The 18,510-nt window shown below is 49.5% G+C and overlaps 1 protein-coding gene across 5 annotated transcripts in view; it reads left to right on the top strand.

The window, feature by feature from the left end:
• Nucleotides 1-18,510, top strand: part of sptbn1 (spectrin, beta, non-erythrocytic 1) — a 369,807-nt gene that overhangs the window by 275,215 nt on the left and 76,082 nt on the right. For all 5 annotated transcript variants that reach the window (XM_072507860.1, XM_072507861.1, XM_072507863.1 and 2 more), the window contains 3 exons: nt 10,039-10,302; nt 11,477-11,701; nt 12,323-12,412. In XM_072507860.1, the coding sequence (XP_072363961.1) occupies nt 10,039-10,302; nt 11,477-11,701; nt 12,323-12,412 (579 nt within the window). The remainder of the gene's footprint in view (nt 1-10,038; nt 10,303-11,476; nt 11,702-12,322; nt 12,413-18,510) is intronic.

Here is an 18,510-nt window from a genome sequence, read left to right as displayed (position 1 = left end):
ATTTTGTATACCTCTATCAGGTCTCCCCTCAACCTCCTTCGTTCCAGTGAGAACAAACCGAGTTTATTCAACAGCTCCTCATAGCTAATGCCCTCCATACCAGGCAACATTCTGGTAAATCTCTTCTGCACCCTCTCTAAAGCCTCCACATCCTTCTGGTAGTGTGGCGACCAGAATTGAACACTATACTCCAAGTGTGGCCTAACTAAGGTTCTATACAGCTGCAACATGACTTGCCAATTCTTATACTCAATGCCCCGGCCAATGAAGGCAAGCATGCCGTATGCCTTCTTGACTACCTTCTCCACCTGTGTTGCCCCTTTCAGTGACCTGTGGACCTGTACTCCTAGATCTCTTTGACTTTCAATACTCTTGAGGGTTCTACCATTCACCGTATATTCCCTACCTGCATTAGACCTTCCAAAATGCATTACCTCACATTTGTCCGGATTAAACTCCATCTGCCATCTCTCCGCCCAAGTCTCCAAACAATCTAAATCCTGCTGTATCCTCCGACAGTCCTCATCGCTATCCGCAATTCCACCAACCTTTGTGTCGTCTGCAAACTTACTAATCAGACCAGTTACATTTTCCTCCAAATCATTTATATATACTACAAAGAGCAAAGGCCCCAGCACTGATCCCTGTGGAACACCACTGATCACAGCCCTCCAATTAGAAAAGCATCCTTCCATTGTTACTCTCTGCCTTCTATGGCCTAGCCAGTTCTGTATCCACCTTGCCAGCTCAGCCCTGATCCCGTGTGACTTCACCTTTTGTACTAGTCTACCATGAGGGACTTTGTCAAAGGCCTTACTGAAGTCCATATAGACAACATCCACTGCCCTACCTGCATCAATCATCTTAGTGACCTCCTCGAAAAACTCTATCAAGTTAGTGAGACACGACCTCCCCTTCACAAAACCGTGCTGCCTCTCACTAATACGTCCATTTGCTTCCAAATGGGAGTAGATCCTGTCTCGAAGAATTCTCTCCAGTAATTTCCCTACCACTGAAGTAAGGCTCACCGGCCCGTAGTTCCCGGGATTATCCTTGCTACCCTTCTTAAACAGAGGAACAACATTGGCTATTCTCCAGTCCTCCGGGACATCCCCCGAAGACAGCGAGGATCCAAAGATTTCCGTCAAGGCCTCAGCAATTTCCTCTCCAGCCTCCTTCAGTATTCTGGGGTAGATCCCATCAGGCCCTGGGGACTTATCTACCTTAATATTTTTTAAGACACCCAACACCTCTTTTTGGATCTCAATGTGACCCTTCTCCAGACTCAACATCTACCAATTCCTTCTCTTTGGTGAATACTGATGCAAAGTATTCATTTAGTACCTCGCCCATTTCCTCTGGCTCCACACATAGATTCCCTTGCCTATCCTTCAGTGGGCCAACCCTTTCCCTGGCTACCCTTTTGCTTTTTATGTACGTGTAAAAAGCCTTGGGATTTTCCTTCACCCTATTTGCCAATGACTTTTCGTGACCCCTTCTAGCCCTCCTGACTCCTTGCTTATGTTCCTTCCTACTTTCCTTATATTCCACGCAGGCTTCGTCTGTTCCCAGCCTTTTAGCCCTGATAAATGCCTCCTTTTTCTTTTTGACGAGGCCTACAATATCTCTCGTCATCCAAGGTTCCCGAAAATTGCCGTATTTATCCTTCTTCCTCACAGGAACATGCCGGTCCTGAATCCCTTTCAACTGCCACTTGAAAGCCTCCCACATGTCAGATGTTGATTTGCCCTAAAACATCCGCCCCCAATCTATGTTCTTCAGTTCCCGCCTAATATTGTTATAATTAGCCTTCCCCCAATTTAGCACATTCATCCTAGGACCACTCTTATCCTTGTCCACCAGTACTTTAAAACTTACTGAATTGTGGTCACTGTTACCGAAATGCTCCCCTACTGAAACATCTACCACCTGGCCGGGCTCATTCCCCAATACCAGGTCCAGTACCGCCCCTTCCCTAGTTGGACTGTCTACATATTGTTTTAAGAAGCCCTCCTGGATGCTCCTGACAAACTCCGCCCCGTCTAAGCCCCTGGCACTAAGTGAGTCCCAGTCAATATTGGGGAAGTTGAAGTCTCCCATCACCACAACCCTGTTGTTTTTACTCTTTTCCAAAATCTGTCTACCTATCTGCTCCTCTATCTCCCGCTGGCTGTTGGGAGGCCTGTAGTAAACCCCCAACATTGTGACTGCACCCTTCTTATTCCTGATCTCTACCCATATAGCCTCACTGCCCTCTGAGGTGTCCTCTCGCAGTACAGCTGTGATATTCTCCCGAACCAGTAGCGCAACTCCGCCTCCCCTTTTACATCCCCCTCTATCCCGCCTGAAACATCTAAATCCTGGAACGTTTGGCTGCCAATCCTGCCCTTCCCTCAACCAGGTCTCTGTAATGGCAACAATATCATAGTTCCAAGTACTAATCCAAGCTCTAAGTTCATCTGCCTTACCCGTAATACTTCTTGCATTAAAACATACGCACTTCAGGCCACCAGACCCGCTGTGTTCAGCAACTTCTCCCTGTCTACTCTGCCTCAGAGCCACACTGTCCCTATTCCCTAGTTCTCCCTCAATGCTCTCACCTTCTGACCTATTGCTCCCGTGCCCACCCCCCTGCCATACTAGTTTAAACCCTCCCGTGTGACACTAGCAAACTTCGCGGCCAGGATATTTATGCCTCTCCGGTTTAGATGCAACCCGGCCTTCTTATACAGGTCACACCTGCCCCGGAAGAGCTCCCAGTGGTCCAGATAATGGAAACCCTCCCTCCTACACCAGCTGTTTAGCCACGTGTTTAGCTGCTCTATCTTCCTATTTCTAGCCTCGCTGGCACGTGGCACAGGGAGTAATCCCGAGATTACAACCCTCGAGGTCCTGTCTTTTAACTTTCTGCCTAGCTCCCTGAACTCCTGCTACAGGACCTCATGCCCCTTCCTGCCTATGTCGTTAGCACCAATATGTACAACGACCTCTGCCTGTTTGCCCTCCCCCTTCAGGATGCCCTCTACCCGTTCGGAGACATCCTGGACCCTGGCACCAGGGAGGCAACATACCATCCTGGAGTCTCTTTCACGTCCACAGAAGCGCCTATCTGTGCCCCTGACTATCGAGTCCCCTATTACTATTACTCTTCTGCGCTTTGACCCTCCCTTCTGAACATCAGAGCCAGCCGTGGTGCCACTGCTCTGGCTGCTGCTGTTTTCCCCTGATAGGCTATCCCCCCCGACAGTATCCAAAGGGGTATATCTGTTCGAGAGGGGGACAACCACAGGGGATTCCTGCACTGACTGCCTGCCCTTTCTGGTGGTCACCCATTTCTCTGTCTGCACCTTGGGTGTGACCACATCTACATAACTGCGATCTATGACGCTTTCCGCCACCTGCATGCTCCTAAGTGCATCCAATAGCCGCTCCAACCGAACCATGCGGTCTGTGAGGAGCTCCAGTTGGGTGCACTTTCTGCAGATGAAGCCATCCGGGACGCTGGAAGCCTCCCGGACCTGCCACATCTCACAGTCAGAGCACAGCACCCCTCTAACTGACATTGCGTCAATTAATTAAAATTTAAATTAAAAAAAATTTTTTTTTGAATATTTTTTTTTATTTCAAAGTTACTGTTGACTATCTGTTGCCTAGCACTAGATTTCTAATAGAAATGCGAAAGCTAAATATAGTACTCTCCGATCTCTGGCTTAGATATCCCTCTAAATTATAATTAAGTAATTATGTTTAATTAGTTACCAATGCTCAGTTTTTTTAATTTAGTGTAGAATCCTAACCAACCACTCAAGCCACAGCTTTTCTGTGATTTCACTTCAGTTTCCCCCCCGACACACACACAATTTGAAAAAGGTACAAAAGTAAAAATGCGTAAAAATCACTTACTTACCTTCTTCGTGTTAATAATAAAATATGGTACTTGTGGTGTTGGGTGCTCTGGTGCACAGATGAGCCAACACAGTTGTATGTGGTACAACTCTATTTTATTATAACTCTTATAATACAGTTCGTTCTGGATACTCTGCACGTGCTGTCTCCCTGAGTGTGTTTGGTAACCGATGTGTCCTGGTTCTCCTCTGCAGCTAATACTGACCACCGGGGGTCGTGTCTGTGCTTTTATATCTTTCTGTCATTGGTTGTGGTGTTGTGTGTTCTGATTTGTCTGTTGGTGTGTCTATCATGATGTGTGTGTTTGAATATCATGACATCCCCCCTTTTTACAAAGATATGTGCCTACGTGGTTATAAATATAATTGTGTCGTGAGTGCATCGAAGAGTGTGTGTGTGTGTTATGTACAGCGTGTGTATATGACGTAACTATTTACATGGGGCGATGTCGGGTGCGTCACACTAACAAGGTTGCACCATAACAAAACTTGGATGCGAGAGAAAAAAAAAAAAAACTTGAACATTGGTCTGGTCAGACGATATCTGGAACAATAAACAACAACAGGTTATAATACAGAAGTGTTTGACTTTTTGAACGTATGAACAGCGTTATAAGTCCAGTCGAATGGGTGACCGCCTCAAGAATGGGCTGGTCCTCAAGCCGGTTCAGCTGTGGAGATTTGGGGTCACACTGGTTCACCTTGGACTGTTGGAGGTGATGCTGTTGCCGAAGTCTCTACTTTACCATTTGTTGTACTTCGTGCAGTGCTTGGTTTTTTCATTCGTGCAAATATAACATTCAACATCTTTGTTAGTGGTGCCTTGGCTGTGGTTTGGTTCTGGTGGCGATGGAAGGGGCATGATCCGTGGCATCTCCACGAAGTCATCCTTGGGAACCAGTGGAGGATCCGTCGTGTGCGTACGGTTCAGTTGCGAGCGTGGAAGGCGGCGCAAAGCTCGCTGATTGCGCCTACGCACCAATCCATCCGCCCTGCATGCCAGGAACAAGGTGGAGTCTTTTTCTTTTTATGTTTGTGGTGGACGGCATCTTGTAGCCGATGGGTCGTTGCCATCGAAGTAGCACCATCACTAATATCATGCAAGGCGATGACTGTGCCAGATGTGGAAGTTGGCCGAGACCGTGTACGCTGGTTCCGGCCACCTGCTGTGCCGGAAGGGCGACTCCGCAGAGAAACGTCGAAGCATGTCGCCTTAGAGAGAGAATTGTTGCTCGCATCAACGTCTGGCGATGGCGCGAATTGGTGTGTCCATCTTGGACCGCCGGTGCTGGTTGCCACTGCCGACCCAGTGGGACTGCCACGCGATCCATTCCCTGTCGCCGTGGCATCCGCCGTCACCCTGAGCGTGCCATCACCGAGGCCGCGACACCGCCCGTCCGGAGCAAGGTCTGGCGTGCGCGAATCAGAGTCGGCGCTTGGCTGCTCCCCATCTGGAGTCCGGTCTGCCTTCCGTCGATGCCCCCCGTACGGAGTCCCAACAGGTTCACTGGAGGCAGCCGAGATTCCCTGAAGCTGCACTTCTGGAGTCGGAACATGCAGGAATGCACCGACCAGTGGAGAGGGTCGAGCCATCGAGGGTGGAAGCGGTGCGCTGCCACCGCAGTCGTCAGTGGTCCCACCGTGATCGTCGAGTGCCTCGGTACGCACTAGGCGAGGTCTGTCACCTTGCACCTTTTGCATGGGAAGTGGGATGCTGTCGTCACTCGTCTCACATCCCGTGGATAGATCCTCATTAGCAGCTTGCTGTTCACTAGGGTTGGGTAAATTGTCAGAGTTTTCACCTGGTGGTGCACACCATGTCGGTGGACTGTCATTGTCTTGCCGTTGTCCTGCATTTGGGCTTTTCTTCTTTGGAATTTTAAATCTTCCCCCAGACATTGCAGAACCTTGTTTATTACCCCCAAATTCTCCCATAGGTATGGTCTTGAATATAGGATCCAATGTTTCTATCGACATTGTACTATTTTCCAAAGAACATTCCGTTTCACTTTTCTTCTCAGGTGCCTCATATGTATCTTTGTCTAATGTACATGCCTTCATGGTCTCTGGGTCTGATTTTGCTGGGACTGGCATGGCCACAGTCTCTCTTTTACTGTTCTCAATTGCCCACATTATACTCCCCATACATAACTGCTTAATCACTGGGGTTAGTGCGGTACAATGGATAATCGGGTCGACCTTATCTACATCTTCACCATTAGTGGAAAGCACACTTGGTTCACTTGAAACTGCTGTGGGTTTTAAATTCGTTATCTGGCTACTCGATGTCGGTGTCCTCAGGATTCTTGCTCCAATGTTCTGCTCAATAATCAGTGGAGCGTGTATAGGTTCAATGCAATTAATGTTCCCCTCAAGGTTTGAAGAGTCATTACTGACTAACTGCTGGTCTCCGAAGTTGGGATTTTGCGGTGTTGTGTTGAAGGGAGACATTTGTCCCTGCTGTAGATATGATTCAGGTTGTGTTATTTCCATTACCTGAGGATCAATGTCTTGTCCATTTTTTCGATCCGTACTAAAACACTGGCAATTCTCAGTCTGCTCCTTGCAAGTTAAACATTCAATTAATTTCGTTAGCAAATCCTCAGCATCCTTCTGTGGCCGTGCAGCATTATTAATCTCTGTTCGGCTATAATGATCCTGAAGGTCAGCGCATAAACCTTTTTTCTTCGGGCTTGGACGAGGCGATTCCTTTGGCTTGTCTTCAGTTGGGCTTGAACAGTCTTCAGCGCTGTGCCCTTCATTGTAGCATGAGAGACCGTCATGTTCATGCTGCTGTGTAGTGGAGCATGGTAGGCTGTTATAGCCTTCTTGCTGTTCACGTGAGCATGGCAGACTTGCATCGTCTGCCGCTGGTTGGTCAGGAGAGGTTGCTAGACCCTCATGGTCTTGTTCCTGCAAGGACTGCGCTCTGGAGTCTTGCGTTCCTTCCATCGTGGAGTCCGTCCACGAGCTCTCTGTGGAGGCTTGTGACACTGGAGTCACTTCTTGTTCGTGCAAGGACTGCGCTCTGGAGTCTTGCGTTGCTTCTATCGTGGAGGCTGTCCACGAGCTCTCTGTGGAGGCTTGTGACACTGGAGTCACTTCTTGTTCGTGCAAGGACTGCGCTCTGGAGTCTTGCGTTGCTTCTATCGTGGAGGCTGTCCACGAGCTCTCTGTGGAGGCTTGTGACACTGGAGTCACTTCTTGTTCGTGCAAGGACTGCGCTCTGGAGTCTTGCGTTGCCTCTATCGTGGAGGCTGTCCACGAGCTTGCTGTGGAAGCTTGTGACACTGGAGTCACTTCTGGTTCATGCGAGGACTGCACTCTGGAGTCTTGCATGTCTTCTTTCATAGAGTCGGGAACGTTGAGCGGGACGTGGACCACGCTCTGTGTGGCAGCAGGGCACTCTCCGTGTGCTTGCACCGCTCCCTGTCTGTTAATGTCAGGCTGCAGCATCATCCGGTACTGATAAGTTGGAACGTCATATCTGCTGGATTGAAGATCCTCAAATCCGAAAAATGAATCCGCATCTGCGTCGGATTCAATGTGGGGGCCGCCAATGTGCAACACGAAAGGTTCGTCATAGTCATATAGGACCACGGAGCTATCATTGGGCTCGCGAGGTCCGGAAACACTGTAAAGATCGTCATCGAAGTATTCAAGGTCGGAATCATCGGCTTGTGCGTAGGTAACTGCTTGTCGGAGGGTTCTTCGGAGGTCAAATTCATCTCCTGGGTCAATTTGCGGCACTGTGCTGTCATTCCAGGTGAGGGAAGGTTGTTTTACAGCTTTAACAGATTTTTGTTTTTTTGATTTGGGACGTTTCCCTTTTAAATTGGATTTGGGACATTTCCCTTTTAAATTGGTGCAGTCTGGGGCCTCTGACATCCTGACGCTCGGTATGTAGCACGTAGGAAGCGACTGCGCATGCTCAGATCGCTGTTCCTTTACCGATGGCCGTTTTCTTGACTGCGCATGCGCAGCATCTCGCGCATGCGCAAACGAAACTTCCGGTTCTGCGCACTGCTCGCGCAACTGTGCTAGCGTTATACCTTTAGCAAGATGGCCGCCGACCTCGACCCAGCCTTCTCTCAGGCCCGGGATTTTGGCTTCTGGGAATTCGGGCTCCGGGATCCCAGCCACGAGGTGAGTACTGCAGCTTTTCTTACCTTTATTTGCCGATTGGATTGCGTTTTCTTCACAGTACTTGGAGAATTTGTCCAGGACTGCCTGGTAATCGTACCTTTGCTGCCTCCTGAAGAACCTGAACCTTGTGAATATTTCTCTTGCCCTTGCACCGGCGATGGTGAGGAGAAATTCAATTTTTTCGCTATCATCCAGGTCTTGGAGTTCAGCTGCCACCAGGAACAATTCGAACATTTGCCGGAATCGCCGCCAGTTTTCGCGGAGATCGCCGTAGCACTGGAGCGGCTGCGGAACCGGGAGCTCTATCATTTTGCCTGGGCACTGCTGGTTGTCTGTGTACACTGAGGTATGCCGGCAGGTATCGATCCACTCCTGTACCATGTGGTGTTGGGTGCTCTGGTGCACAGATGAGCCAACACAGTTGTATGTGGTACAACTCTATTTTATTATAACTCTTATAATACAGTTCGTTCTGGATACTCTGCACGTGCTGTCTCCCTGAGTGTGTTTGGTAACCGATGTGTCCTGGTTCTCCTCTGCAGCTAATACTGACCACCGGGGGTCGTGTCTGTGCTTTTATATCTTTCTGTCATTGGTTGTGGTGTTGTGTGTTCTGATTTGTCTGTTGGTGTGTCTATCATGATGTGTGTGTTTGAATATCATGACAGTACTTACCTCCCACCAATGGGTTTTATTATTAGGTTAGAGGAGGAGGGCGGGTGGGAGACACTACACGTGTAGTGTCTCGGGTTTCCTCTCCACCAGAATTTATTGGTGAGGGTCTTCCCAGAGGTCCGCGGGTCGAACTTCCTGTTCCCGCCTTAAATATTAAAATATTTTAAAAAACAGAAAAGAGGGACCGAAAACGGGACCAGATAAGTGTTTTTAAAGCACAGACTTACCTCCCAGCAATCACTTCCGCACTGCCCCCGCTGAAATTGACAAACCAGCTGTTCTCCCGCCGAAATTGACTGGCCTGCCCCTGCAAAGACAAGTGTTTTTAAAGCACAGACTTACCTCCCAGCAATCACTTCCGCACTGCCCCCGCTGAAATTGACGAACCAGCTCCTCTCCCGCCGAAATCGACTGGCCTGCCCCTGCAGAGACAAGTGTTTTTAAAGCACAGACTTTTAAAGCACCAGTTAACCCTCCTCCTGCAAGGGAAAAGCAGGCTATAGTCATCTATATATCTATAGTCCACAGATTGCAGATTAGGTGGAGTGGTCATGCTAAATTGCCCTTAATATTCTAAAAGGTTAAGTGGAGTTATAATAATCTTTATTGTGACAAGTAGGCTTACATTAACACTGTGATGAAGTTACTGTGAAAAGCCCCTAGTCACCACATTGCGGCACCTGTTCGGGTACATAGAGGGAGAATTCAAAATGTCCAAATTACCGAGCAGTACATCTTGCGGGACTCATGGGAGGAAACTGGAGCACTCTGAGGAAACCCACGCAGACACTGGGAGAACGTGCAGACTGCACACACATTGGCCAAGCCGGGAATTGAACCTGGACCCTGGCGCTGTGAAGCAACAATGTGCCACCCAAACGATTACTGTGTTACGGGGATAGGTTGGAGGTAGGGCTTAAGTAGGGTGCTCTTTCCAAGGGCCGATGCAGACTTGATTGACCGAATGGCCTCCTTCTGCACTGTAGATTCTATGATCTGGGACTATGGGGTCTTTACCTTACCTTTACCCTGCGATACTTCCCTATCCCAATTCTCTTCATTGGTTGATGCTTCAAGATTCCATTATGGACATTTATTTAACATTATACACACAGTCCTTTCGACCCCACAGCACACCAGGATCTACATATACTCAGTACTTTCTATTTATAAACTAATGCAACGGATTCATTGTCTGGAAGATGAAATTAACAACTTAAGCTAGCCAAGGTTGCTTGCTTGAATTTCTACGATTGCCAGGATATCTCCTGTAAGAATTGATAGATTGCTGAATGTTATGTTTATCCTGTAGGATGGAATGCAGCTAACATCAGAGAAGCCAGATACTGAGGTGGTCGTAAAAGAAAAACTGACAGCCCTACACCATTTGTGGGAAGAATTAGAATCTACTACACAGGCCAAAGCTCAACGTCTGTTCGATGCCAACAAAGCAGAGCTTTTCACCCAGAGCTGTGCTGATTTCGACAAATGGCTGCATAATCTGGAAGGCCAGCTCCAGTCAGATGATTATGGCAAGGACCTTACCAGTGTCTCTATTCTACTCAAGAAACAGCAGGTATATACCCAGTAATGTTAGTTAGAAAAGGGGACGTTGACCAGCTGAACCTTCAAATGTTCCTTTTTTTTTTTATATACCTCTGATAATCTATTCCAAACTCCATGATCCAAGACAGCTTTGTTGAGCATCTTGGTAAAGATGTATATGTTCAGAGCTGAGAGAATTTCTCATTGCTTTAGTAGCAGAATTCACTAAGTCAAATTATATTTTCACCCACAAATGGCAATATGTAAATATCAAACTTCAATGCAGATTGTGATAGTACCTTTGGAAAATTAATTGCATTATTTTACAACTACAGCTTATCCCTTTCAAGATGAAGTGAAATAATAGAAAGCTTACTGCACGAAGAATAAAAAATCTTATTTTTAGTCACTTTTACATATCTTTCATTAGGTCTTTTTTCCTAAGCAAAGTATTTTAGTGAAATTGTCATCAGGAGTTGATATTAACTCAAAATTGGTAATGAGGCTTCTGTCACCCATTTGCTTCTTAGTAAAGTAAGATCTGAAGGTAAGGAATAACCTGTGTGCCTGGAAAATATAAATTTCAGACTGGGTAGTTCGGTGGCGTCTTTGGGTCACATTGCTAATTTAGCATTGAGTTTGATGCTATGAATCCACAGCAACAATAACTTTAATTCATATAACACCTTTAAAGTAATGAAATCTTCCACAGTGCTTCACAAGACTGTGGTCAATTTGACACCATGTCACATAAGGAAATATTAGGAAAACCGTAGGCTTAGAGGAGCATCTTAAAAGAGGAAAGAGGGTAGAAAGATAGAAGGGTTTATGGAAGGAGTTCCAGAGCTTCAAGCTTTAGCAGTTGAAGTATGGTGGCCAATGGCACATCAATTAATATTGGGGATGTGCGTGATGCCAGAATTAGCAGAACACTAAGTTCTTGGAGGATAGTACGGCCATAAGAGAGGTGGTAGAGATGGGGAAGGGTGTGGCATTTGAAACCAGAATGAGAATTTTAAAATTGAGCTGACTTTAATATGCATAATTAACTTGTGTTATTCAGTTAACAATCTCAAGATTTTGCATAAGAATTATTTTCTGCTACCCAAAATATTTGAAGACCACGTGAAGAGAAATGTCATATTTTGGCAAATTTGTTATTTGGTAATAATTATAACTTCCTTTTTTTACCCCTCTTTCATTAGATGTTAGAAAATCAGATTGAAGTGCGAAAGAAGGAGGTGGAGGAACTGAAGGGTCAGGCCAAGGTTTTGAGCCAAGAAGGTAAAGATATTGACGAGGTGGATAGCAAGCGCACAATAGTTGAAAAAAGATTTTTGCAGCTACTGGAACCACTACATGAAAGGAAAAATTACTTGATGGCATCTAAAGAAATACATCAATTCAACAGAGATCTGGAGGATGAGATTGTAAGTAGGAACATCGATATATGTAATTTAAACAGAGCATGTGAACTTGTACTTTGTTTTGGCTTGATTAAAATGCATGCAGAAATTACTACTATATCACTGTGTTGCCTTGGGTTTGACCTGTTTGTTAATTACTGATTGTTTGATCAAAGATAGCTGATGATGTTGCAAAATTGGAAGTAGCCTTGTAAATAAACTTAGTTACACCTTTATATTTGAAAGGTCACCTAATTGCGAGTAACGGCAAATCTGCCAGCACCAAAACATTAATTGTTTATATGAAATGTTCTTATTTAATTTATTCCTTCTTATTCTCTTTCCTAATTGGAAGAGGTGGAGAATCAGTAAAATTGAGGTGTCCAATTAATTAATTTCTTGTACAAAAACACATTTATTCTTATTGCTCTATAAAAAATGAAGAATGCAACTTAGTTGCGTTTGTGACGGGTGTGTAAAGTTTCAGGCATTTTCTCGTTTAAGTTCTTCTGTTCAGAAATACACTTTTAAAATGTACAAACGAATGGAGAGCTCAAATGCATTCTCCAGTGAAACTGTATTTATTGCATATAATCCCTAAAAGTACTGACACAGGTAATTTAAAAAACACATTTTGCTTTTCAGTTGTGGGCTGAAGAACGCATGCCTCTTGCAACATCCACTGACCATGGTCACAACCTCCAGACTGTACAGATGCTGATCAAGAAAAACCAGGTGACTGATGAAAAATATATGGGTAGAAATGTTTTGAAAATATAGCAATATTATTGACTGCTCATATCCCAAGAATGTTTATTTGGCTCAGTCTGTTGCCTCTGAATTAGAGGGTCGTCGGTTCCAGTCTGCATCCAGAATTTGAAAATAAACTACACCAAGACTGTAGTACGGAGGAGGTGCTGCATTGTCAGAGGTGCCATCTTCTGAATGAGATTTTAGACCAAGCTCTGCCTGTGTGGTTGAATCCCAAGGCACTTTATTGAAGAAGATTCAAAACTCTCAATGGATTACCTTAGAATCAACCCTCAACCTATGCCATATAAACAGATAACTGGTTATTTATATAATTGATATTTATGATGATTTTCTGTTTGTAAACTCACTACCATGTTTGCCTACATTATGATTCTTCTTCAAATAATATTTATCTTGTATGAAAGGTGCTGAAATGTGAATTGACTGAGTGGCAGGAAACAGGGTGATGGTCGAGGGGTGTTTTTCTGACTGGAAGCCTGAGTCTGGTGGGGTCCTCGGATCAGTTGTGGGGCCCTTACTGTTTGTGATTTATATAAATGATTTAGACTTGAATGTAGGAGGATTGATCAATAAGTTTGCGGATGGACTTCCGGTTGCGGCTATGCAGAGCTAAGTCGCACGTTCGGCAGCTCCCGCTTGGAACGGACTTTTGGGCTCTTTTCAGGGCCCCCAATGGCATTTGTTCGACATTTCCCGGTGTGGGAAGAAGACTGCAACATTCCCCCGACCGTGTATGGCTTGGACCAGGAGCGGGGCGACTAAAAAAGTGGTGGTGAAGCCAAAGAAAGTGCGAGGGAAGAAGAGCAAGATGGCGGCGGGCGGGGACCAGGCAGCGTGGATGCAGTGGGCACAGGAGCAGCAGGAAGTTATCCAGCGCTGCTTCAGGGAGCTCAAAGCGGACCTGCTGGAGCTGATGAAGGCTTCTATTGATAAGCTGCTGAAGACCCAGACGGCCCACGGGGTAGCGATCCGCGAGGTCCGACAAAAGATCTCAGATAACGAGGACGAGATCTTGGCCTAGCGGTAAAGGTGGAGGCGCATGAGGCGCTCCACAAGAAATGGCAGGAACGGTTCGAGGAGATGGAGAAACGGTCGAGGCGGAAGAATCTGCGGATCCTGGGCCTCCCGGAGGGGCTGGAGGGGTCGGACGTGAGGGCCTATGTGGTCCCCATGTTAAACTCGCTGATGGGAGCGGGGTCCTTCCAGGGGCCCTTGGACCTGGAAGGGGCCCATAGAGTGCTGGCAAGGAGGCCCATGGTTAATGAGCCGCCACGGGCGGTGTTGGTGCGGTTTCTCGGTTCGCTGATCGGGGGTGCGTACTCAGGTGGGCCAAGGACGAGAGGAGCAGCAGGTGGGAGAATATAGGTTCGAGTATATCAGGACTGGAGCGCGGAGGTGGCGAAGAAGAGGGCCGGGTACAACCGGGCGAAGGCGGTGCTGCACAGGAAGGGGGTGAAGTTTGGCATGCTGCTGCCGGCGCGTCTGTGGGTCACAGACAAGGACCGGCACCATTATTTTGAGTCCCCGGAGAAGAGTTGGGCCTTTGTTCAGGCCGAGAAGCTGGACACAAACTGAGGGTCGGGATGGGGGGTCGGGCGTGGGGATGGTAGGGGATTGCTGTTGTTGTGTTACATTTTGAGGGGGGGGGCAAGTCCCATAATGGGAGGAGTCAAAGGAGAGGCGGGAGCGGCCGGGGTCAGCAGAGTCCGCTGACTTGCGGGAGTGCAATGGGGGGAGCAATGCAGCTAGGAGGGGTCCTAGCTTGGGGGGAGGGGGGGGGTGGGGAACCGGGTTGCTGCTGGTATGGTCATGGGGGAGCTGGAGCGAGTAGAGGGTGTTGGGACGGGGGTCTGCCGCCGTGCGGAACGGGCCAGGCGTGGGGCGCGTGGCTGGCCGAGGAGGGGTTATGGCTAGTCGGCGGGGGAGGGGGGCGGGTAGCCCCCTGATCCGGCTGATAACCTGGAACGTGAGGGGGCTGAATGGGCCGGTTAAGCGGGCCCGGGTGTTCGCACACCTGAAGGGGCTGAAGGCGCATGTGGTCATGCCCCAGGAGACCTATCTGAAGGTGGCAGACCAGGTAAGATTGAGGAAGGAGTGGGTAGGCCAGGTGTTTCATTTGGGGCTGGATGCCAAAAATCGGGGTGGGTGGCAATCTTGGTGGGAAAGAGGGTGTCGTTCGGGGCGTCGAGCATTGTGACAGACAATGGCGGCAGGTACGTAATGGTAAGTGGTAAGCTGCGAGGAGAAAGGGTGGTGCTCGTCAACGTGTACGTCCCGAACAGGGACGATGCGGGTTTTATGCGGCGCATGTTGGGTCGTATCCCGGACTTGGAAGTGTGGGGCCTGATAATGGGGGGGGGACGGGACTTTAACATGGTGTTGGATCCGGCACTGGATCGCTCCAGGTCTAGGACGGGTAGGAGGCCGGTGGCGGCTAAAGTGCTGAGGGTGTTTATGGACCAGATGGGAGGAGTGGACCCTTGGAGATTTGCAAGGCTGGGGGCTGGGGAATTTTCATCTCGCACGTTCATACGGCCTATTCCCGGATGGACTTTTTTGTTACGAGCAGGGCGCTGATTGCGAAAGTAGAGGATACAGAGTACTCGGCGATAGCCATTTTGGATCACGACCCGCATTGGGTAGACCTACAGCTGGGGGAGGAGAGGGACCACTGCCCGTTGTGGCACTTGGAGGTGGGGATGTTGGCGGACGAGGAGGTGAGCGAGCGGGTCTGAAGAAGCATAGAGGGATACCTGGGGGCCAACGATAACGGGGAGGTCCGAATGGGGATGGTCTGGGAGGCGCTGAAGGTGGTGGTTAGGGGAGAACTGATCTCCATTAGGGCCCACAAGGAGAGGAGAGAGCAGAGGGAGAGGCTGGTGGGGGAGATGGTGAGGGTAGACAGGAGGTATGTGGAGGTGCCGGAGGAGGGACTGTTGAGGGAGAGGCGTAGCCTCCAGGCCGAATTCGACCTGTTGACCACCAGGAAGGCGGAGGCGCAGTGGAGAAAGGCCCAGGGGGCGATTTATGAATATGGGGAAAAGGCAAGTCGGATGCTGGCGCATCAGCTTCGGAAGCGGTTTGCAGCTAGGGAGATTGGGGGAATTAAGGATGGGGGGGGGGGGGTGTGAGTGTAGTACGGAGTGGGGTTGGCATCAATGGGGTCTTCAGGGACTTTTATGAGGAGCTGTATCGGTCAGAGCCCCCACTGGAGGAGGGATGGATAGGCCGCTTTCTGGACCAACTGAAGTTCCCGAAGGTGGAGGAGGGACTGGTGGCGGGATTAGGGGCCCCGATTGGGTTGGAGGAGCTGGCCAAAGGGATAGGGAGCATGCAGGCGGGGAAGGCACCGGGGCTGGATGGTTTCCCGGTCGAATTTTACAAGAAATATGTGGACCTGTTGCTGGTTAGGACCTTCAATGAGGCAAGGGAGGTGGGGGGGGGGGGGGGGGCTTTGCCCCCGACGATGTCCCCGGGCACTGATCTCCTTAATCCTGAAGCGGGACAAGGATCCCCTGCAGTGTGGGTCTTACAGGCCGATTTCATTGTTAAATGTAGATGCCAAGGTGCTGGCGAAGGTCTTAGCCACGAGAATTGAGGATTGTGTGCCGCAGGTCATCCACGAAGACCAGACGGGGTTCGTGAAGGGGAGGCAGTTGAACGCGACTGTGCGGAGGCTCCTGAAAGTTATTATGATGCCGGCGAGGGAGGGGGAAGGCAAAGATAGTGGCGGCGATGGACGCTGGGAAGGCCTTCGATAGGGTAGAGTGGGGGTACTTGTGGGAGGTGCTGAAGAGGTTCGGGTTTGGGGAGGGGTTCGTCAGGTGGGTTAGGCTGTTGTATGAGGTCCCGATGGCGAGTGTGGCCACGAACAAGAGGTCTGAGTACTTTTGGTTGCATCGAGGGACGAGGCAGGGGTGTCCCCTGTCCCCCCTGCTCTTCGCGCTGGCGATTGAACCCCTGGCTATGGCACTGAGGGAGTCGAGGAACTGGAGGGGGCTGGTGCGGGGTGGGGAGGAGCATAGGGTGTCGCTCTATGCGGACGACTTGCTGCTATATGTGGCGGACCCGGTGGCCGGAGGTAATGAGGATCCTCAGTGAGTTCGGGGATTTCTCAGGGTACAAGCTCAACATGGGGAAGAGCGAGTTGTTTGTGGTTCACCCAGGGGACCAGGAGAGGGGGATTGGCGAGCTCCCACTAAAAAGGGCATAGAGGCGCTTCAGGTATTTGGGGGTCCAGGTGGTCAAGAGATGGGGGGCCCTGCATAGACTTAATTTCACGAGGCTGGTGGAGCAAATGGAGGAGGAGTTTAAGAGGTGGGACGCGATGCCGCTGTCCCTGTTGGGTAGGGTGCAGTCGGCCAAGATGACGGTGCTCCCAAGGTTTTTGTTCCTGTTCCAGTGCCTCCCCATTCTTATCCCGAAGGCCTTCTTTAGGCGGGTCAACAGGAGCATAACGAGGTTTGTGTGGACGCGAGGGACTCCGAGGGTGAGAAGGGTGTTCCTGGAGCGGAGTAGGGATGGGGGTGGGGACTGGCGCTGCCCAACCTCTGTGGGTATTACTGGGCCGTCAATGCAGCGATGGAGGGGGAGGGGGCTGCATGGAAGAGGCTGGAGATGGCGTCTTGTGAAGGTACTAGTCTGGAGGCGCTGGCAACGGCGCCGCTGCCGCTCCTTCCAATGAGGTATACCACGAGCCCGGTGGTGGCGGCTGCCCTCAAAATTTGGGGGCAATGGAGGTGGCACAGGGGGGAAGTGGGGGCCTCGGTGTGGACCCCGATACGGGGGAACCACCGGTTTGTCCCAGGGAGAATAGATGGAGCGTTTTTGGGGTGGCACAGGGCAGGGATAAGAAGGTTGGGGGACCTGTTTGTGGATGGGAAGTTCGCGAGCCTGGGTGAGCTGGCGGAGAAGTACGGGCTCCCCCCGGGAAACGCCTTTAGGTAGGTAAGGGCGTTTGCCAGGTGGCAAGTGGTGGAATTCCCGCTGCTGCCGCCGCGCACGGTACAGGACAGGGTGCTCTCGGGAGCGTGGGTTGGAGAGGGGAAGATCTCGGCAACATACCCGGTGATGCAGGAGGCGGAGGAGGCCTCGATGGAGGTGCTGAAACGTAAGTGGGAGGAGCAGTTGGGGGAGGAGATCGAGGAGGGGACGTGGGCAGATGCCCTAGGGAGGGTGAACTCTTCCTCTTCGTGCGCGAGGCTCCGCCTCATACAGTTTAAGGTGCTGCACAGGGCACACATGACCGGGACAAGGATGAGCCGGTTTTTTTGGGGTGAGGACAGGTGTGTTAGTTGCTATGGGAGCACAGCAAACCACACCCATATGTTCTGGGCAAGCCCAGCGCTGGAAGAATTTTCTAAGGGCATAGCGAGGACGGTGTCAAGGGTGGTAGGATCCAGGGTCAGACCGGGCTGGGGGCTCGCAATATTTGCGGTTGCAGAGGAACCGGGAGTGCAGGAGGCGAAAGAGGCCAGTATTCTGGCATTTGCGTCCCTGGTAGCCCGGCGAAGGATTCTTCTTCAGTGGAAGGACGCGAGGCCCCCAAGCGTGGAATCCTGGATCAATGATATGGCGGGGTTTATTAAATTGGAGAGGGTGAAATTTGCCTTAAGGGGATCGGTGCAAGGGTTCTTCAGGCGGTGGCAACCGTTCTTGGACTTCCTGGCAGAACGGTAGACATTGGTCAGCAGCAGCAACCCGGAGGGGGGGGGGGGGGGTTCTATTTTTTTTTTTGGTCTATATTGGGGGATCTGAGGGGGTGTATATATTTGCTATGTGTTTCGGCGGGTGTTAATATATTAATTATGTATAGGGGTGGGGCACTGGGTTGCTTTGTATTTAATTCTATTGGGTTCCTTTTAAATTTTGTTGTTGATATTTTGTGAAAACTTTAATAAAAAAAAATTTTTTTAAATAAGTTTGCAGATGATACGAAAATTGGTGGGGTGGTAAATAATGAGAAGGATAACCTTAGATTACAGGAGGATATAGATGGGCTGATCAGTGGCAAATGGAATTCAATCTGGATAAGAGTGAGGCAGGACAAACAAGGCAAG

The sequence above is a fragment of the Scyliorhinus torazame genome, chromosome 1, assembly GCF_047496885.1.
Source record: "Scyliorhinus torazame isolate Kashiwa2021f chromosome 1, sScyTor2.1, whole genome shotgun sequence".
NCBI lineage: Eukaryota > Metazoa > Chordata > Chondrichthyes > Carcharhiniformes > Scyliorhinidae > Scyliorhinus > Scyliorhinus torazame.
The sequence above is the reverse complement of the archived record's forward strand: the minus strand, read 5'-3'. Positions and strand labels throughout refer to the sequence as shown.